The sequence below is a fragment of the Pipistrellus hanaki genome (assembly GCF_964339955.1).
Source record: "Pipistrellus hanaki genome assembly, chromosome: 21".
NCBI lineage: Eukaryota > Metazoa > Chordata > Mammalia > Chiroptera > Vespertilionidae > Pipistrellus > Pipistrellus hanaki.
The window spans coordinates 1181579-1200988 of NC_140523.1; the positions used below are offsets into that span (position 1 = coordinate 1181579).

Consider the following 19410-nt stretch of genomic DNA (forward strand, 5'->3'; position numbering starts at 1 on the left):
AGCTCTGGCCAATTACGTTCAGTGGTTAGAGCATCAGCCCAAGGACTGGTTTGTGGGTCCAACCCCTCAACAGCCATTGGGTGAGGGTGGAAGTGGGTCCCGACCCAAAAACCATTGGATGATGATGTAAGTGGACTCTGCCCTTCAACAACCATTGGGTGAGGTTGTCTGTGGGTTCCACCCCTCAACAACCATTGGGTGAGGTTCAAAATGGGTCACACCTCTCCACAACCATTGGGTGAGGGTGGAAGTGGATCCCTCCCTCAAATCCGATTGGTTGAGGTTGGAAGTGGGTTCCGCCCCTCAACAACCATTGGGTGAGGCTGGAAGTGCATCACGACCCTCAACTATCATTGGGTAAGATTGGCAGTGGATCGCCCCCCCCCCCCCCCAACAACCATTGGGTGAGGTTGGAAGATGGTCACGCTCCTCAACTACCACTGGTTGAGATTGGCAGTGGGTCCCACCCCTCAACAACCATTGGGTGAGGTTCAAAGTAAGTCCCACCCCTCAACAACCATTGGATGAGGTTGGAAGGGGGTCATGCCCCTCAACTACCATTGGATGAGGTGGGGAGTGAGTCCCACCCCTCAACAACCATTGGATGAGGTTGGAATTGGGTCCCCTCTGCTCTGCCCATCTCTTTGGCAGCCAAAACCCATTAGGACAGGGCCCTTCCCCCGAGGAAAGCACAGGGCAGGCCAGTACAGAGGCCCTCTGAGCCAGTCTCTGTGGGATGTGGATTTTAAGAACACTGGAATGCGCTGGGAGGCAGAGGATAAGGTAGGAAAGGGAGTACGGAGAGAGGAGACCTGACGAGGGCTGGACATCTGTTCTATTAGCAAAAGGTGAGGAGTGAACCAGCTGAAGGACCGACTATTTTTAAGGATTAAAACCTGACCCCTTTTGGTCAAGAAATCCGTGATGGTAAGTCTTCTTTCTCACTAAAACTTCTGGGTGGCATTTATGCAACACAAAAATCTTAATCCTACAGTCGATATAATTTGACTCGTACGTTTACATGACATCCATTTTGTTGCATACTGTGGCTAATGCTGCTCTAGTGGGATTCGGAACGTCCAAGTGGTAGAATGAATTGTTCAAAGTTGATCAGGATGGCCCTAACTGGTTTGGCCCAGTGGATAGAGTGTCCTGTCGGCCTGCAGACGGAAGGGTCCCAGGTTCGGTTCCAGTTAAGGGCATGTACCTTGGTTGTAGGCGCATCCCCAGTGGGGAGTGTGCAGGAGGCAGCTGAATTGATGTTTCTCTCTCATCAATGTTTTTAACTCTTTATTCCTCTCCCTCTCCCTTCCTCTCTTGTGGAAAATCAATAATATTAATATATATTAGGCTATTTTGAATGGTATTATGAACACACACACTAATTGAATAGAATGAAGTCAATTTGATACATTTATTCATTCACTGAAAGAGAAAGTGCTTTTTACAAGTTTACACAATGCCCTGGCCCGTGTGGCTCAGCTTCCATCCCTGGGTCTGGTCGGGGCGGATGGGGCACATGCAGGAGGCAACCAACCCATGTACGCCACTCACATCGATGTTTCTCTCTCCCTCCCTCTCCCTCTCCTTCCGCCCCCTCCAAAAATCCATGGGCAAAAAACTCTTACACAGATACCAAATTAAAACTACAAAAAGGAAGGGCGATTTTGGCAAAGGAAACAACACATCCTTTAGTGTGAGTGCGTGTTTCAAGGAAACTGGCTTTTATTTCGATGGCGCGGGTTAGCTGAGCTCCTTTCCATAGCTGGGGGTTTGGGAAGTGCAGAGCTCGTGTAACGTAACGTAATGTCATCTGTGTTTCCCACAAATCCCCACCGGTCCATTTGCTTAAGAAACCCGTGCTTGCTGGCGGGCTGCCAGCATACCAAACCTGCCGGGCAGTGCGTGCTTGTGTTTCTGTTACTAAATTAGGAAGCCAACGCGGGCAATGTTGGGGCCAGGAGGGAAGTGAAAGGATTCAGCATCATTAGCCCACACGGCTTCTCAGAAGCAAGATCACGATAAGATATTTAATTTTAATTAGAAATGCCCACGTAACTTAGCCTAATAAGCAGCAGTGCGAAGAGATAATGAAATGAAGACAAAGGGGGAAAATGAAAACATTTCGCAAAAGCAGCCTCCTCAATAGCCTTCATCATCGTGCTGAGAAGAAATTAACTCCCGCCGCTTGAGAATAGCGTCTCAGTGACGGACGCTGAAATACTGCCAGCTTTTTCCTGAGGAGGAAACGGGCAGGTACCGTTCCTGTTTTTACTAAGAATCATGTGGTCTGGCCCCACAAGGCGTTAGGGGTGAGATAATTAAACATCTGACCAAATACAGCTGGCCGGTGTGGCTCAGTGGTTGAGCACCAATCTGTGAACCAGGAGGTCCCGGTTTGACTCCCGGTCAGAGCACATGTCCGGGTAAGGGCCGTGCAGGAGGCAGCCCATCCTTCACTCTCTCTCATCACTGATATTTCTATCCCCCTCTCCCTTCCTCTCTCTGAAATGAATAAAAACATTTAAAAAGGAGAACTAGGTTGAGTGATTAGAAATTATACTGGTTAGTGTAATGATCCCCAAGGATCCCTTTGATATAAAGTCTTCCATTCCATTTTTACCTTCTTATTGCTACCATATATGCATAAACATATATATACACGAATGGAATGCCCCAAAAGGAAGAAAAAGAAACTTTCTTTGGTGGTTAAAAAAAAAAAAAAATGAGATTTGATTTTTTTTTTCCTAAAGAAATTTGGAAAAGAACAAAGTTGAAGGAATTACACAAGCTCACTTCAAAACTTCCTATAAAGCTACAGTAATCGAACCAATATGGTATTGCCATAAGGACAGACATAAAGACTAATGGAAACAGAACACTGGAAATAAACCCATATGTTCATGGTCAGTCAACTGATTTTCAACAAAGAAAAAATAGTCTTTCAACAGATTGTACTGGAAAAACTGAATATCTCATATCTAAAAATATCCAAACCCACCAAAACCGGTTTGGTTCAGTGGATAGAGTGTAGGTCTGTGGACTGAAGGGTCCCAGGTTTGATTCCGGTCAAGGGCATGTACATTATTTGCAGGCACATCCCCAGTGGGGGGTGTGCAGGAGGCGGCTGTTCGATGTTTCTCTCTCATCAACGTTTCTAGCTCTCTCTCTCCCTTCCTCTCTGTAGAAAATCAATAAAATATATTTTAAAAAAAGAATTGTGAATGTTCAATAAAGCAAAAGCCTATGAAATTAATGCCACTTGGTCCCTAGGCCTCCATTTGCTTCTCCAATGTGGCAGCTAAATTTTAACTTGATGGGCTGCGACGTTCTTTCTACCACCAACATCCAACATCAGAGATTACGGTAACTCTGATGGGCTTGCTTTTACGAAGGGGATAATGACAGCGTTGGATATCTGCTTTCTGTTTCTAAAAGGCATGACATAACAGAGTATGAGGGCTTACATTTTGTGTATATTACATAATGTTAATTTTCAAAAAGCGATAATAAAAAGTATTAAACCAAGAGCTGCGAGGTCAATTATGTGTGGAGTGTGGAGGAGAACGTGGTAACAGCCCATATCAAACTGAATTTTGTTTAATTACTTCTATTACATCAACCCTTGGCAAATCATAAAGCTTTTCATTCACTAAAACAATCATTAACTTCCAAATTACTTGCAGAATTATCTGATTTAAATTAAAACCTTTAACAGATTAAGCCATAATTTATAGATGAAGTAAGCACCAAGCCTGTTCCCATAACATTTAAAAAAAAATAATTTTTTTACATATTGAAGACACTTTTTAACAAATAATTGTTTCAGCACATACACTATATCCTACCTGTTCATTTTTCTTCACAATTATAGAGTTTGACATGAAACTTGAGTTTTCTGATCATGTCATAAAACAATACCTCTAAAATACTGCAAGTTGATTTAGATCCAAGAATAAAATTAAATCTCTGAATTGTCAATAATAGGTTGTGTCTTAAAAACATGCAACGCAGGCATGTGCCCTGACCGAGAATCGAACCATGACCTCCTGGTTCATAGGTCGATGCTCAACCACTGAGCCACACTGGCCAGGCAGTACTCTCTTTATGGTTCCCATACAGCACCACGCCTGTAACAGACCATGGCGAAGGAAATTAACTGTATGCAGGAAGGAAACTTTCCTTATGAAGGCTCTGAGTACATGTCAAAATGACTAATTACCAGTTGCATACTCTTCTGCAAAATGCACACCAGTGAGGGCGCTCATGAACCCCGTGTAATGCATTCCTAGATCCTAATCTTAAAACTCTCTATAGCCACTAGGTATTTCAAATGTTCCCAGCTTTTCAAATATGCTCTAAAATTATAAATACTGATTACGATCTCATATTCAAAGTGTATTCAACCACAACAAATACACATAGTAAAATGTTAAGTCTTTCAAGGGGATATAACACATAAGAAGTCTATACGGCCTGGCCGGCATGGCTTAGTGGTTGAGTGTCGCCCTATGAACCAGGAGGTGACGGTTCGATTCCCAGTCAGGGCACATGCCTGCGTTGCAGGCTCGATCCCCAGTGTGGGTCATGCAGGAAGCAGCCAATCAATGACTCTCTCTCATCATTGATTTTCTCTCTCTCTCTTCCTCTCCCTTCCTCTCTGAGATCAATAAAAATATATTCTTAAAAAAAAAGTCTACATGCACTAGCATGGACTAGGCAGAAGGGAGATCACTCACACAGCCACATGTCTGTGGTCATCGAATGGAGACAACATGCATCCCTCACATTCTTAAAAACTATAATTAAAATACATTTCCACAGTATGTGCCCAAACATAAACGTTTGCAGTGGTGTCCCTAGCCCCTCACCCATTCAAATTATAACATTGAAACTACCTCACAAAGAGAGAGATACAGTGAGTCAGATAGTAAGACCTAGCCCACTGCTATTCATGATAGACTAGAAAGAAAGAAAAAAAAATTCTATGCATGGCTCAAAATACATTGCTATTACGGCATATAATTTTACTCAAAACAAGCAAAAACAAACACCGACAGCAGAAATAAGCTAAGGCGATAAAATCAGGGATAAATGCCTCCCACCGATGAAGCGCCAGGTGCGATATAAATAAAAAATGACATGAAAGGAGTCAGGAAACCTATGACCTTCGCTGGTGAGGAGGAAGCCGTCAGGGCTCTCGGCCGCACATCCTTCACCTCCGAGCGTATATAATGGGAGGAAATGACCGCATTCTACCACAAAGTGCCTTACGTTACAGGAAGAGAGAATAATAGAACACCAAGAACAATGGCTTAGCAGGGAATTCTGTTCTCATCTGCTACTGACACATACATAAAAAGGGCCGACAAGCAGTGTTCTGTCCATCCGTGCATTTTGATTCTACAATGTATATCTTTATAAGGCCCATCCGGGAAAATTTGAAGTTATCGTTTTAATGACACATTTTTTGAGGTGATCTCCAAAAGAGAATCTCATTTCCTGAATAGCTGGATATGTGAACGTGACAAAGGTAGAATGATGGAACACCACTGAGCCTAGTTACCAACAATGAAATCTAAAGGAGAGACCATATTCCTATACCATATTGAAAATCCTTATGTTAACTATAGCTTTGCGTGTTTGGAGTAAAATGATATGCAGTAATAGCAATGTATTTTGAATAGAAACTTTTGAAAAGACATCATATGAGGTTAAGAACTTATTTTTTAAACAGACTGACTGCTATACCAGGACCATTTTTGTAAGTAATATTGAACCTCTATGTTCAGCACATCAAGTCTCAAAACTAATCATGTACTGTGTATTCATTAAGAAATTTCTATACTTGCAAAACTTTGGAGAAAGTACTTCTTAAGTCACAAAAAAGCATTATGATCAAATGTAGCAGGATAGTTTTTAGGTTGATGACTGTGTATGGCCTGCGAAGGATGTTATAAATACCCATAAGGCCCTTGGCGGAAAAAAGGTTCCCCACCCTGGTTTATAGGTACGTCACAATCTAATAGAATGTTCAGTAGGCAAAACTGAATTAATCCTAGGATCAAACTTAGATTGTGCTGCTGAATTCTTGTATGGTTTCTTAGTAAATCACAGTTAATGGACACCCGTTATCTCACTCGAGAATGAGAAAACCCTGTACAAATTTGCACTGTGCAAATTTCCCCTAAATTCTCTGATGGGAAATTCAGAGCTGAAGTAGCTTTTGTAAAAGTATTTCAGCAGAGTAGTGATCCGAAGACCAATGCTCAATTGTAGCTCAAAAACATAAATGTCCTCTTCTTAATGTTTGCATCTGGGAAAAGACTGTCATATTTTCCCCTCCCCCACATTGCTTAGCTTCACAGTCAAACAAATGAACGATCAAATACTTACAAATCTTTCCAAAGCCCACCGCCTTGACACACAGGGAGACACGGGAATGAAAAGAGACTTGTAAGAGAAGAGAGACTTGTGCCCCCGACTACTACGATTACCTGGAGGTAGGAATTGCAGCTGGTTGTTAGCTAACCGGAGATGACGCAAAGCTCTCAGGCGGCCAATCTCTGGGCAAACGATTTCTAAGGCATTGTCACTGAGATCCAAACACTGGAGTTTTATGAGCGATCCGATGGCTTCAAAGAGAGAAGGAGGGGAAAGGCTAAGTCCATTTGACCCAAGCGTCATGCCAGATCTTTAATGCAAGAACTCCATGGTACAATGGTTTCATACCAATTTCCTACATGTACTAGCATGGGCTAGGCAGAAGGGAGATCAGTCACACAGTCACATGTATCACCATCTCACAACGTACTACTAGAGTTGCTCGCAAAATAATAAAAACATACATAGAACTAAATTTTAAGGAGGTGATAAGACCTCTTCCTCTATATAAAATATGACTTCAAAAAAAAGCGCACATCAACATTTTTAAAACAATGTAAAATATTGCTTGAATAAAAAAATAACTCATGAAACAGTATATGAGTATGTTTTCGATCTAAACGACATTCTTAACTGGATATACTGAATGTGGGACTTATCAATTTGTTATTTACCCAACAACAGTATACCTAAAAATAATTTATCTAATCATGATAGCCATTTTGGGCTCTATTAATGTCATTTAGTTGTAATTCTTAACTGGATTTACTAATTGGGGGAAGAATCTTTGAAATGAATAAATTAAAGATGCTTTATAGTTAAAATTCACTAATATACCAACCACAATGGGTTTAAAGAGACTGTCTGTTCTACTGTTAGAAAGGAAAGATTAAGCTATAGTGTCTCCTGTCTAAAAGTTGAAAGAGTGCTCACTTACCTTCTGGAACCACAACTATGTTATTTGAATGAAGGTACCTGGGGAAATACCAAAAAAAAAAGAAAAAAAAAAAGCTGTTGTCATTCAGAACTTCTGCTACAGAATGAGTCTGTAAAATGCTCACTTAGAAATATATCAAATATAAAGGGACCAGACTTTCTTTAACACCCTATTCCCCTATTCTAAGTACATAACACAAAATATATGCTCACCACAGATAACTAATAGTACTTTGCAATGTTTTATGCTGGGATTGCAAATATTAAAACTATGTATTGATTTAATTGCTATTTTATTTTTAAATATGTATTTTTATTTTCCTTTTAGGGCTTTTTGTAGTTTTAACATTTTCTGTAGTAAGCATGGATTTTTATCTTTTTTTCTTTTTCTTTTTAATCCTCACCCAAGGATATTTTTTTACTGATTTTTAGAGAGTGGATGAGAGAGGGAAAGACAGATAGAAATATCAGTGTTGGAGAAACATATCGATTGGTTGACTCCTGCATGAGTCCTTGACTAGAATCGAACCCAGGACCCTTTGATCCACAAGGCTGGCGCTCTATCCACTGAGCCAAACCTGCTAGGGCTTTGAGTGCTATTTTAAAATGAAATAAAAACACAAAAGACAAACTAGAGGTATTTTTTCAACCTCATAAAACAAACTAGTTTCCTACTTTGTTTTAAACTATTCAGATTCTCAGAGATACAGTTGTCATGTAAAAAAGAGTCAGCACTTATTGTGAACAGGAAAATGCAACTTTCATAAAATAATCAAACCGGAGGTAGTTCCAGTCAGCAAGCATGCTTACTGATAACCAAGAATTCTGGAGATTAAATATCATCATTTATCTGTAGAAATACTCAACTGTCAAGGTACAGAATTTATTTTACAGCAAAATGAATTTCATAAGCCAGGATCAAATTCTTTTCTTAAAAAAGAAAAAAGTTCACCAAGGCTGACAACTCCAGGCGAGTGTCTGCAGCATCCCCTGGTGGAGATTTTATGCAGTCACAAGCAGCCCACTAACAGTGAAACAATTAGGACCAAGGGAGATCATACAGTAATAATTTTTATTTATTTATTTATTTATTTATTTATTTATTTTTTTAAAACATACAGTAATAATTTTTAAAATAAATTTATATCATTGATTTTGAAACAAGAAAGCTAGACTTTGAAAAACTTTATTTTCAAACCTGTCCTTTTATTTCTTGTACCCACTAACCAATCTTCATGAAGTCCTTAAAAATAGAATTTCAAAATATTCTCTATTTTAAAGTCTAATAAGAATAAGAAAGATAGAAAATTAGCCCTAGCCAGTTTGGCTCAGTGGATAGAGCGTCGGCCTGTGGACTGAAAGGTCCCAGGTTCGATTCCAGTCAAGGGCATGTACCTTGGTTGCGGGCACATCCCCAGTAGGCAGCGTGCAGGAGGCAGCTGATGGATGTTTCTCTCTCATCGATGTTTCTGGCTCTCTATTCCTCTCCCTTCCTCTCTGTAAAAAAAATCAATAAAATATGTTTTTAAAAAAAGATATAAAATTAATAAATTGAAGAAAATTATTCTATGCTGGACTAAATTAATTTTGAAATAGGTAGTAACCTGCTGGGTCTAACACAATTTAAATAATTACACTATTCCATGATACATTTTATTCCTTGTTTTGTGTACATAAAATGATTCCACACTTTATTTTTTCTTAAAAGTATATTTGTACTGATTTCAGAGAGGAAGGAGTAGGGAGAGAGAGCTAGAAATAGAAATATCAATGATGAGAGAAAAACATTGATCGGCTGCTTCCTGCACACCCCCTACTGGGATCCAGCCCGCATCATTGATGTTTCCCTCTCCCTCTCCCTCTCCCTCTCCCTCTCCCTCTCCCTCTCCCTCTCCCTCTCCCTCTCCCTCTCCCTCCTCTCCCTCCTCTCCCTCCTCTCCCTCTCCCTCTCCCTCTCCCTCCCTCTGAAATCAATAAAAACATATTCAAAATATAAAAAAGAAAGGATCACTGCTGTTATAGTGGATCAGAGAGCAGGCTCTGTGCCTCTAGAACCATATGGTCCGAGTGACTTAACCTCTCACTTTCTCAGTCTATAGAAGCAGATGATAATGGCACCAATTAGAACACAGAGATATGGCAAGAAATAAATGAATCAACATATGCGGAGCTCTCTGAATGGAGCTCAGTGAATGCTATTGCTATTGTTGTGATGACTATTATTATATCTTGAGTCATTTGTAATTATAAGCTTAGCAGTTGAAAGTTGAGAGAAGTTGAAATGGTGTTCTCGATGTGACTAAGTGTTCATCACGTTCATAACACGGGGACTCTCTTTCATTGCTGGTGGGAACGCAAGCTAGCACGGCCACTTTGGAAAATGGTGTGGCGGGGTGTTCGTTTTTTAAAATAAAAATTAAGTATAGACTTTACTTAATAGTAACATGCCAGTGTCAGGTGGTTATTGTTTTTTTGTTCTGACGCATGTATCATGGAATTGGGAGATGTTAACAATGGGAGAAACTGGCTGAAAGGTATACGGGGCCCGGCCAGTATGGCTCAGTGGTTGAGCATCAACCTATGAACCAAGAGGGCACCAGTTCGATTCTTGGTCAGGGCACATGCCTGGGTTGTGGGCTCCATCCCCAGTGGGGGGGGGGTACAGAAGGCAGCCGCTTGATGATTTTTCTATCTCATTTCTATCGCTCTATCCATCTCCCTTTCTCTCTCAAAACCAATAAAAACCTTTTTTTAAAAACACTAATAAAATAAAAGCATGGAGGATGCAGGTAAGGAGGCTTTTACCATACATTTTAAATTGTCTATAAACGTTTCACTGTTTATATCAAGTATCACATGGAGCAGTAGTAACAATAATAAATGCTGCCAATTACATGGACTATCCAGAATGATTCTGGGACAAAGATGCTGCCCCCAGAGAAATGGTACTCTTCAGCATCTTCACCACCTTGAAGTGAGATGTTGAAAACACAAATTTAAATGGTTAAAATACGTTAAAAGACTTTTGGGCTTAGCAGAACCACAGATCTACCATGCTCGTGGTGCTAAAAAATAAATACATGAAAATTGTATTTCCTAACATTTCAAATAACTTAAAATTATTTTCATCCCCGTTTTTTAAAAAATTGAATAAACAGACTCACAGTTCCACCAGGTTTGGAAGCTTCTGAGCAAGGTTCTCTGGCTGAAAATGAAAAACTCAGAATTATATTTTATTTTTTGAAAAGTGTATAAATGTCTCTAAATAGCTTAAGCACAAACCATTATCTTCTTGAGGGCCCTGATGAGGGCGCATGCGGGAGTCAATGTATCTCTCTCACATTGATGTTTCTCTCCCTCTCTCTCCCCTGCCCTCCATCCCTTCCACTAAAATCAATCAATGGAAAAAATATTCTCGGGTGAGGGTTAGCAACCGCCACAACAAAAACAACAAAAATGACATTGTTAATGTCATTCTGGGATTCTGATCTATTCAAACACATCCAAAAATCACCTAGGAAGCTTAACGCACATTAAAAAAAGGCACAGGCCCAGGCACAGGCACCGGCTAAGAGGAGAGGGGTTTTGAACGGGGACAGTTTGGTAAGTGGCACGTTTGTGAATATTTTGCTTTCCTCCACAGCTCCTCCTGTCCCCACCTAACTGCGGGGTCTCGAGTCATTCATTCTCTGCTCACAAGGACCCTCTGTGTGTGGGTTTATAGTGCCTGTTCACACAGTAAGAGAGGACACCCGTGTTCGTCTGACTGTCTTAAGATACGGAACGTGCCGAAACCGGTTTGGCTCAGTGGATAGAGCGTCGGTCTGCGGACTGAAAGGTCCCAGGTTCGATTCCGGTCAAGGGCATGTACCTGAGCTGCGGGCACATCCCCAGTAGGGGGCGTGCAAGAGGCAGCTGGCCGATGTTTCTCTCTCATCGACGTTTTAGCTCTCTTTCTATATCTCTCCCTTCCTCTCTGTAAAAAATCAATGAAATATATTTTTAAAAAAAGAAAAAGATATGGACCGTGTACGTTGGTCAGGACCACGTTCTAAATTATTATTATTATTATTATATAAATATTTTTTTTAGAGAATGCAACAGAATACCGTACCAAGGTCGTGAGCGAGTTCCTCTTCATGTAGAGCCTCTCCAGGAACTGGAGCCCTTCTCCTTTCAGCAGCTCCATCGGGAAGTGGTCGAGGTTCCTGTAGTTTAAGAACAGGTTCTTGTGCTTCTCCAGCCTCGCCACAGAGATGGTCTTGCAGAGCTCAGACGCCATGATCCCATCCGGCACGCGGCGGTACTACATCCTGTCAGAGCCGGTCCATCTCTGAGGAAGGAGGAGGACAGGTGCAGAGTGAGAACACTGCCAACAGCATGGCCAGGGAAGCCAGGGAGCACAGGGAGCACAGGGAGCTCCTGCAGATACGGATACGAAGGACTTAACCGCCGAAACCGGTGTGGCTCAGTGGATAGAGCGTTGGCCTGCAGACAGAAGGGTCCCAGGTTCGATTCCAGTCAAGGGCATGTACTTTGGTTGCGGGCACATCCCCAGTAGGGGGTGTGCAGGAGGCAGCTGATCGATGATTCTCTCATCGATGTTTGTAACTCTCTTCCTCTCTGTAAAAAATCAATAAACTATATTTTTTTTAAAAAAGAGAGAGTTAACCATTGAATCAATCCCCATATTTCGCTTTCATAACAACTCAACTTGTCATACACATTTAGAAGGAAATTAAATTAACAATAAACATTTAATAAAAATGCATTCTCTGCTTGGGAAATGTTTCTCACCCAGTAGAAATAGTCCTAATTGAAAATAGTCTCCTGAAATGGATATCGGAATACCTCAAACAACAGAGACCGGTTTCATAATCAACAACCTAAAAAACAAGTTAAAAATCAAACATGGCAAATCCTTGTGTGTTTTTTTTTTTGTACCCAGCTTAAGGTATTTCAAGAATATTTAAATTTTAAAAAATAAAATATAGCTACATCAGCCTGGCTTGTCGAGGCTCAGTGGTTGAGTTTCGACCTATGAACCAGGAGGTCATGGTTCAATTCACAGTCAGGGCACAGGCCCAGCTTGCAGGCTCCGTCCCATTATGGAGCGTGCAGGAGGCAGCCGATCCATGATTCTCTCTCCCTTCCTCTCTGACATCAATAATATATATATATATATATATACACATAAACACTTAAGCTAAATTAAAAAAAAAATAATGCAAGTAGTTTTTCAATATGCATTCATTGGCCACAGACCTCCTTTACCTGGGTATTTTTTTCTTACACAAATTCCCTTCACTACCTCTGACCTACAGACAAGGGGCATAGGTAATGCTTTCAACAATGAAGATTTTATATATATATATATATATATATATATATATATATATATATATATGTGTGTGTGTGTGTGTGTGTGTGTGTGTGTGTGTGTGTGTGAGTGTGTACATACATATATATATGTATATATATATATATATATATATATATGGAGAGAGAGAGAGAGAGCGAGAGGGAGAGAGATAGATAGATAGATAGATAGATAGATACTGGTATAGTAAATAAAAAGAACATAAAAAGGGAGCCACAGCCTCCGTATTCACTGCACACAGCCGCACCTCCGCACGGGTTTTCTTGACAGGTCAGCACCGCCCCACGTTAGTGTGTGTGGTTTGTCTTGTTGTGTTTTGTTTTGTTTTTTTTAAATAAACAAAGCCTTCCATTCTAAGCCTATTCCACCCATTGGAGACAGGGGGAGAGGTAGGTGCCTTCCAGGAAAGGAAGGAGCCCCCGAGACTGGCTTCGTTCCTGGCTTCACAAGTGCCACTCGGACTCCCTCACCCTGCACCCTGGAGCCCAGAAAACGGTCCAGGACAAGCACCTGCCAAAGGCTACTTCCTCCGAAGGCCCGACAGGCGCTCCGCAGACCCGGGACCCGGACCCCCAGGGGCTCGGAGGGCCCGGCGGCGGCGGTGGGGACCCGAGGCCGCCCCCCGGCAGGGCCCGCTCGCCCCGCGCGGTCCACCCCCCGCGGCCCTGTCCACCCGTCACCGGGCCCAGCCTGCGAGGCGGAGGCCGGGACAGGAGGCCTCGCCACTCCGGTCCCCGGAGACTCGGGGCGCCACACTCACCTGGGCGCCGCCGCCGGCTGAGGGGGGACCGCAACCGTGGGGCGCCGGGCGGGGCGGGGCGCCGGGCGGGGGGCGGGGCTAGGCGGTGAGGGGCGGGGCGGAACCTCCCCTTCCGAGAACGGGGAAAGCGGGAATGGCGCCGGAGGACGGAGTCTCGCGATAATTCCTCCCTGTTCTCGCGGTTTTACAAAAGGTCAAACGAGACGCTCGTTTTTTTTTGCCCCCCCCCAAGCCGTATGGCCATTGGTGGAGAGCATAGCTTCCGGCATGCTGGCCCCGCCCACCTCCGGCCCTCGCTTCCGCTTCCGGCCCCGGCTCTGGGCTGGCTGTCAGGAAGGTGTAGCTTTTTGCTTTTTGCAAGGGTGAAGGTGTGATTTATCCGGGCTCCCACCTTCGAGGCCGCCGGGAACGACTCGGCGCTGTCATTCGTGCACTGGTCCTGGCATGCGTGCACGCGCTGAATGTGTACGTGGAGGGAATTTACAACAATAATCGATGCCGAGCGCTTGTTGGGTTCCAGGCGGCGTGCATAGCTCACCTCTTTTCACCCGCTCAGCAGTCCCATGGCACAGGTACCGTTATTATACTCCTTGGACGGACGAAAAACGGAGTCTTGGGAGGGTTTGAAGGGCGTTCCCTCCAAAGAGGAGGCGGTCACCTGGTCTCTGAAATACCTGTTGTGAGGAAGGGTCGCTGGAAAAAGACAATGACAACTGAGTCATTTAAATATTGAGGCGGCTCCTAGCATGACTGAATAGGCCGTGAATGAATACTCCTATGTCAGGGAATAAAGACATCAAAGGAAGAGAGCTTTATGTGGGTTAAAAAAAGAAAAAAAGAAAAGTCCAAGAATTCTTAGGGAAGTTTTTTTGTGTGTGTGTTTTTAAATATATTTTTATTGATTTTTCACAGAGAGGAAGGGAGAATGATAGACAGAAACATTGATGAGAGAGAAACATCAATCAGCTGCCTCCTGCACACCCCCTACTGGGGATGTGCTCGCAACCAAGGTACACGCCCTTAACCGGAATTGAACCTGGGACCCTTGAGTCCTCAGGCTGACGCTCTATCCACTGAGCCAAACCGGTTAGGGCCTTAGGGAAGTTTTAAAAAAAAAAACAAAAAAAAACTAATATTTTAAATACCTTATTTGGTAACTTGGCCACTTTCTCTTTTATTTTTTTTTAAATATATTTTTATTGCTTTCAGAGAGGCAGGGAGAGGGAGAGAGAGAGAGAGAGAAACAAACAAACATCAATGATGAGAGAATATCGTCAGTTGGCTGCCTCTTGCATGACCCCAACCTGGGAATCGAGTTCACCACCCTGGCATGTACCCTGATCGGGAATCCAGCTGTGACCTGGTTCACAGGTCAACGCTCAACCACTGAGCCATGCAGGCTGAGCCAGAATGCTCCTGTTTTCAAAGAAGTCATGAACATGGTGTTGAAATCTTCCTGGAGCCTCATGTTTCTAGGGGGAAAGTCGACATGAAAAAGATCCCCTAACACCTCTCTTTTTTTTAAATTTTATTTTATTTAAAAACCAGAGGATAATGACTGTAAGAATATGGAAGAATCACAGGAAACCCACATATCCAAGTACTTAGATGAAATCGTGGCTGCCGTCAGCATCACGCCCAGAAGGAAGTTGGCCAACAGGCTGCCTCAGACGGTCCTCTTCCAGCCTCCCCAAGAGAAACTCCAGCTAAGTGAAGAGAAAGCAAAGTTCTACTCCCGCCGACATGAGGTGAGCAGCCTTCCTGCTCCATCCCTGTATCCAGGTCATTGAGAAGGGCAATAGCTTAGGGTATGTTCCCAAGAAAAAGTGTATGTATGTATGTATACAATGGAATATTATTCAGCCATAAAAAGAAGGAAATTCCGCCCTGGCCAGTGTGGCTAAGTGGTTGAACGTCGACCCGTGAACAAGGAGGTTCCTCTTTGATTCTTCTTCAATGCACATGCCTGGGCTGTGGGCTCGATCCCCAGTCAGGGGCATGCAGGAGGCAGCCGACGGATGATGATCTCTTACTAGAGGACCGATGCACGAAATCCGTGCAAGGGGCTCTGCCCTCACAGCCACAGCAGCTTGCGTTGGCCCTCGCAGCCCCAGCTTTGTCTGGAAGGTCATCCGGAAGGATTCCAGAAGGATGTCCAGAGGGTCATTTGGCTCTGGTCTAATTAGCATATTACACTTTAATTATTATAGACTAGAGGCCTGGTGCACAGATTCATGCACCAGTGGGATTGGCTGAACCCTGCTCTCCAATAATCCCCTGAGGGGTCCCGGATTGCGAGAGGGCACTGTGCACTGGGCCTCTAGTACAGCAGTCACACCTTCCGGACCCCATGGGCCACCACTGGTCCAGGGACCACCGGTTGGTGACTGCTGCTCTAATATGCATATAAGATCTTTGGTTAATCTCTTCCTGTCCTCCCCCATCCCGCCTTCCCTCTGAGATTCATCAGTCTGTTCCATGTTTCCACACCTGGGATTTCCGCTCCTGTGGTAAGCATCTGCCCCCTGGTGGTCAGTGTGCATCATAGCTACTTTCGGTCCCAGTCGGCCAGTCACTTAGGCTTTTATATATATAGATTGATGTTTCTATCTCTCTCTCCCTCTTCATTCCTCTCTGCAATCAATAAAAATATATATTTTTTTAAATATTTTTTTTAATAAATTTTATTGATTTTGTACAGAGAGGAAGGGAGAGAGATAGAGAGTTAGAAACATCGATGAGAGAGAGTCATCGATCAGCTGCCTCTTGCACACCCCCTACCGGGGATGTGCCTGCAACCAAGGCACATGCCCTTGACCGGAATCGAACCCGGGACCTTTCAGTCCCCAAGCCGACGCTCTATTCATTGAGCCAAACCGGTTTCGGCTATATATATTTTTAAATATATATGTTTTTTAACGGTAAGCCTGTTTTCTTTTCCTCACAGCATAAGCAGGCGATCCAGGAGCTCGTACGCTGCGTAGCGTTGACCAGGATCTGCTATGGCAGCTGCCATTGGAAACTAGCAGAGGCGTACGTTAATCTGGCTCGAGGCTACCTCCAGCTGAAAGGTGAGCTCAGCTCAGACCCAGGAGGCTCTGTTGGTTGGATTTTGCTCCCCCTCCCCCCAAATTGGACTAACATGTAACTGCAGGGATGAAATTATCCTGATCCTTCTCCTCTGCACACATTGGGAAGCCATCTCTCATCACAAAGAGTCAATAAGATTTTTCTAAATATATAATATATATAAAAAAAAAAAAAAAAAAAAAAAAAAAAGGGAAGATTTGGGCCCTTAGCGTTTTGTCTTTTAGGGTCTTTAAAGTCGGGTTCTTGGGCCCGGCCGGCGCGGCTCAGTGGTTGAGCGTCGACCTATGAACCAGGAGGTCACGGTTCGATTCCCAGTCAGGTCACATGCCCGGGTTGCAGGCTCGATCCCCAGTGTGGAGCGTGTAGGAGGCAGCCGATCCATGATTCTCCCTCATCTTTGATGTTTCTATCTCTCCCTCCCTCTCCGTTTCTCTCTGAAATCAATAGAAATATATTTTAGAAAAGTGGATAAATAAGAAGACCATTCTCAGGGAGAAATGATCTTGACGATAGCGGGGAGGGAGGGATTCCATCTTCATTAGTAGGTTTAAAACACTTGGTTGCTATAGTTATTACAGTATTTCCTGCTGCCCCAGTACCTCTCTCCTTGATATAGTGAGTAGGTCAAGGAGACCTCGTTGGATTCCCTGACCGTAAGTGACTGACCATATTCTTGCCCACTGAGGTGACAGAGACAGTGAGACTTCCTCTGCCCTGTCGCCAGGACTGTCCCTGCAGGCCAAACACCACGCAGAGGCAGCCAGAGAAGTCCTCACCAGCTCCATCGGGCCGCCCTATGAGGACAACACGGATGTGTTCAGGTGTTCCATCGAGCTGTTTCACACCCTGGGGAGCGCCCTGCTCGCCCTTCACAAGTATCCTTTTGGCCCTTGTCGGCGTGGCTCTGTGGGTAGAGCATCGGCCTGCTGACTGAAGGGTCTCGGGTTGGATTCTGGGTAAGGCCATGTACCTTGGTTGCAGGCTCGATCCCCGGCCACGGTTGGAGCTTGTGAGGGAGGCAACTAATCGATGTGTCTCTCTCACATCAATATTTCTCTCTGTCTCCCCGCCCCTTCACTCGCTTAAAAAAAAAAATTAATGCGAAATATCCGGGGTTGAGGATTAACAACAATAAGAAAGTATCCGTTGGCCTCTACTTACAAAGAGACATTCTGTTCATGTTCCTTATATTTAACTAGAGGCCCAGTGCATAAAACTCGTGCATGGGTGGGGTCCCTAGCTGCTGCTGGCCAGGATCTCCCTTCCTCTGTCTGCCTGCCACCACCACCACCAGCCGGGGCCTCCCTGCGGTTGGCCAGCCTGCCCCCTCCCTTCCTCTCCCCCCCCATTATTTGCATATTAGGATTTTATTATATAAGATTCTCAAAGCTGACAGATGGCCCGGGAAGGGTGACGGGAAGTGTATAGGGAGCCCAGGATGTCCAGGAACTCGGGCCCCAGAATCTAGAACCCAGGGTCATGTTTTCCTGAACGCGGCTCAGATTTAAGGAGGCCGCAGAGAACTTGGCGAAAGCAGAGAGGCTCTCGAAGGAGCTGCTGCGATGTGGGAGGATCGCGAAGGAGGAGTGGATAGAAACCCAAGCTCGGATCAAACTGTCATTCGCGCGGTAAGTTTCCATGGCGGCTGGCGGTTCTTTGCCGGAAGACTGTCTCCAGGCAGGAAGTTTCTTGTTTTTTATTTTTATTTTTTATTTATTTATTTTTAAATATATTTTATTGATTTTTTTACAGAGAGGAAGAGAGAGGGATAGAGAGTTAGAAACATCGATGAGAGAGAATCATCGATCAGCTGCCTCCTGCACACCCCCTGGTGGGGATGTGCCTGCAACCAAGGTACATGCCCTTGACCAGAATCGAACCTGGGACCCTTGAGTCCGCAGGCCGACGCTCTATCCACTGAGCCACACTGGTTTCGGCAGTTTCTTGTTTTTTAAATCTGCCTTTATTGCTTTCAGAGAGGAAGGGAGAGTGAGTGAGAGAGAAACATCAATGATGAGAGAGATTCATGGATCTTGGCTGCCTCCTGCACACCCCCTTCAGTTTTTAGTATCTATAATTTATTGGATAAATTACCCTTTAAGCCAATGATGATTCAAGTGACCTGTGTTTTCGTTGGAAGGTATATGAGATTTTTTTTTTTCCGGGGTGTTTGGGTGCTATTCCTGTCTAATTTTATGGTATTATACACAGAAACATATTTGTGTGGTATGGACCCTGCAATCTTTTACTGAAGCTTTCCTTTGGGATCTAGTCCACGGCCAAGTTTCGAGAAGGTTCCCAGGGAGCTATTTTTCGTGTTTAAGGTTGCAATAAGTCTGCCCTAGGGTAACTCGGATTTATATTTTTGTTTATCTTTTGCGACTCTGATGTATTAATTTTTGAAAGATAAGAGCATTTGAATTTTGATGCACCATTGTTGGGCTGTTTAGCGCTGTCCATGGTTCTGCCGGCCGTTGTTTTATGTCGTCTGATATATTCTGTGGGGTGGGAGGTTAAAACAGCAGCATATCTTCTTTATTATTTTTAATTTTTATTTATTGAGAGAGAGAGAGAGAGATTGGCGAATTTCAGAGGGAAGGTGGGTGGATGGGGAGAGACTATCCGGGAACTTACATGCATTCATATATGCATAACCCGTGGACGCAGACAATAGTGCGGTGAAGGCTTGCGAAGGGCGGGACCAGGATGGATGGATGGAGAGGTCAGTGGCGGGAAAAAGGGGAGACATCTGTAATGCTTTCAACAATAAAGGTAAATTTAAAACATCAAAATTATTAAAAATTATTAAATAATAAAAAAAAAATAAGTTGATGGTTACCTCTGACAAGAAGGTGGAGTA

At 43.6% G+C, this 19410-nt stretch overlaps 2 protein-coding genes across 6 annotated transcripts in view; one reads left to right on the top strand and one right to left on the bottom strand.

Annotated features, from left to right (window-relative positions):
• Window positions 1-13532, bottom strand: part of LRRC28 (leucine rich repeat containing 28) — a 36687-nt gene extending 23155 nt beyond the window's left edge. Inside the window, exons 1-5 of the mRNA XM_084869258.1 lie at window positions 13461-13532; window positions 11435-11653; window positions 10485-10525; window positions 7322-7359; window positions 6498-6635 (exon numbers count right to left, since the gene is read on the bottom strand). Of these exons, the coding sequence (XP_084725384.1) occupies window positions 6498-6635; window positions 7322-7359; window positions 10485-10525; window positions 11435-11602 (385 nt within the window). The 5' untranslated portion in view covers window positions 11603-11653; window positions 13461-13532. The remainder of the gene's footprint in view (window positions 1-6497; window positions 6636-7321; window positions 7360-10484; window positions 10526-11434; window positions 11654-13460) is intronic.
• Window positions 13533-13750: 218 nt separating this feature from the next.
• Window positions 13751-19410, top strand: part of TTC23 (tetratricopeptide repeat domain 23) — a 995109-nt gene continuing 989449 nt past the window's right edge. For all 5 annotated transcript variants that reach the window (XM_084869195.1, XM_084869193.1, XM_084869194.1 and 2 more), the window contains exons 1-5: window positions 13751-14032; window positions 15009-15208; window positions 16408-16531; window positions 17275-17425; window positions 18053-18178. In XM_084869195.1, the coding sequence (XP_084725321.1) occupies window positions 15029-15208; window positions 16408-16531; window positions 17275-17425; window positions 18053-18178 (581 nt within the window). In that variant the 5' untranslated portion in view covers window positions 13751-14032; window positions 15009-15028. The remainder of the gene's footprint in view (window positions 14033-15008; window positions 15209-16407; window positions 16532-17274; window positions 17426-18052; window positions 18179-19410) is intronic.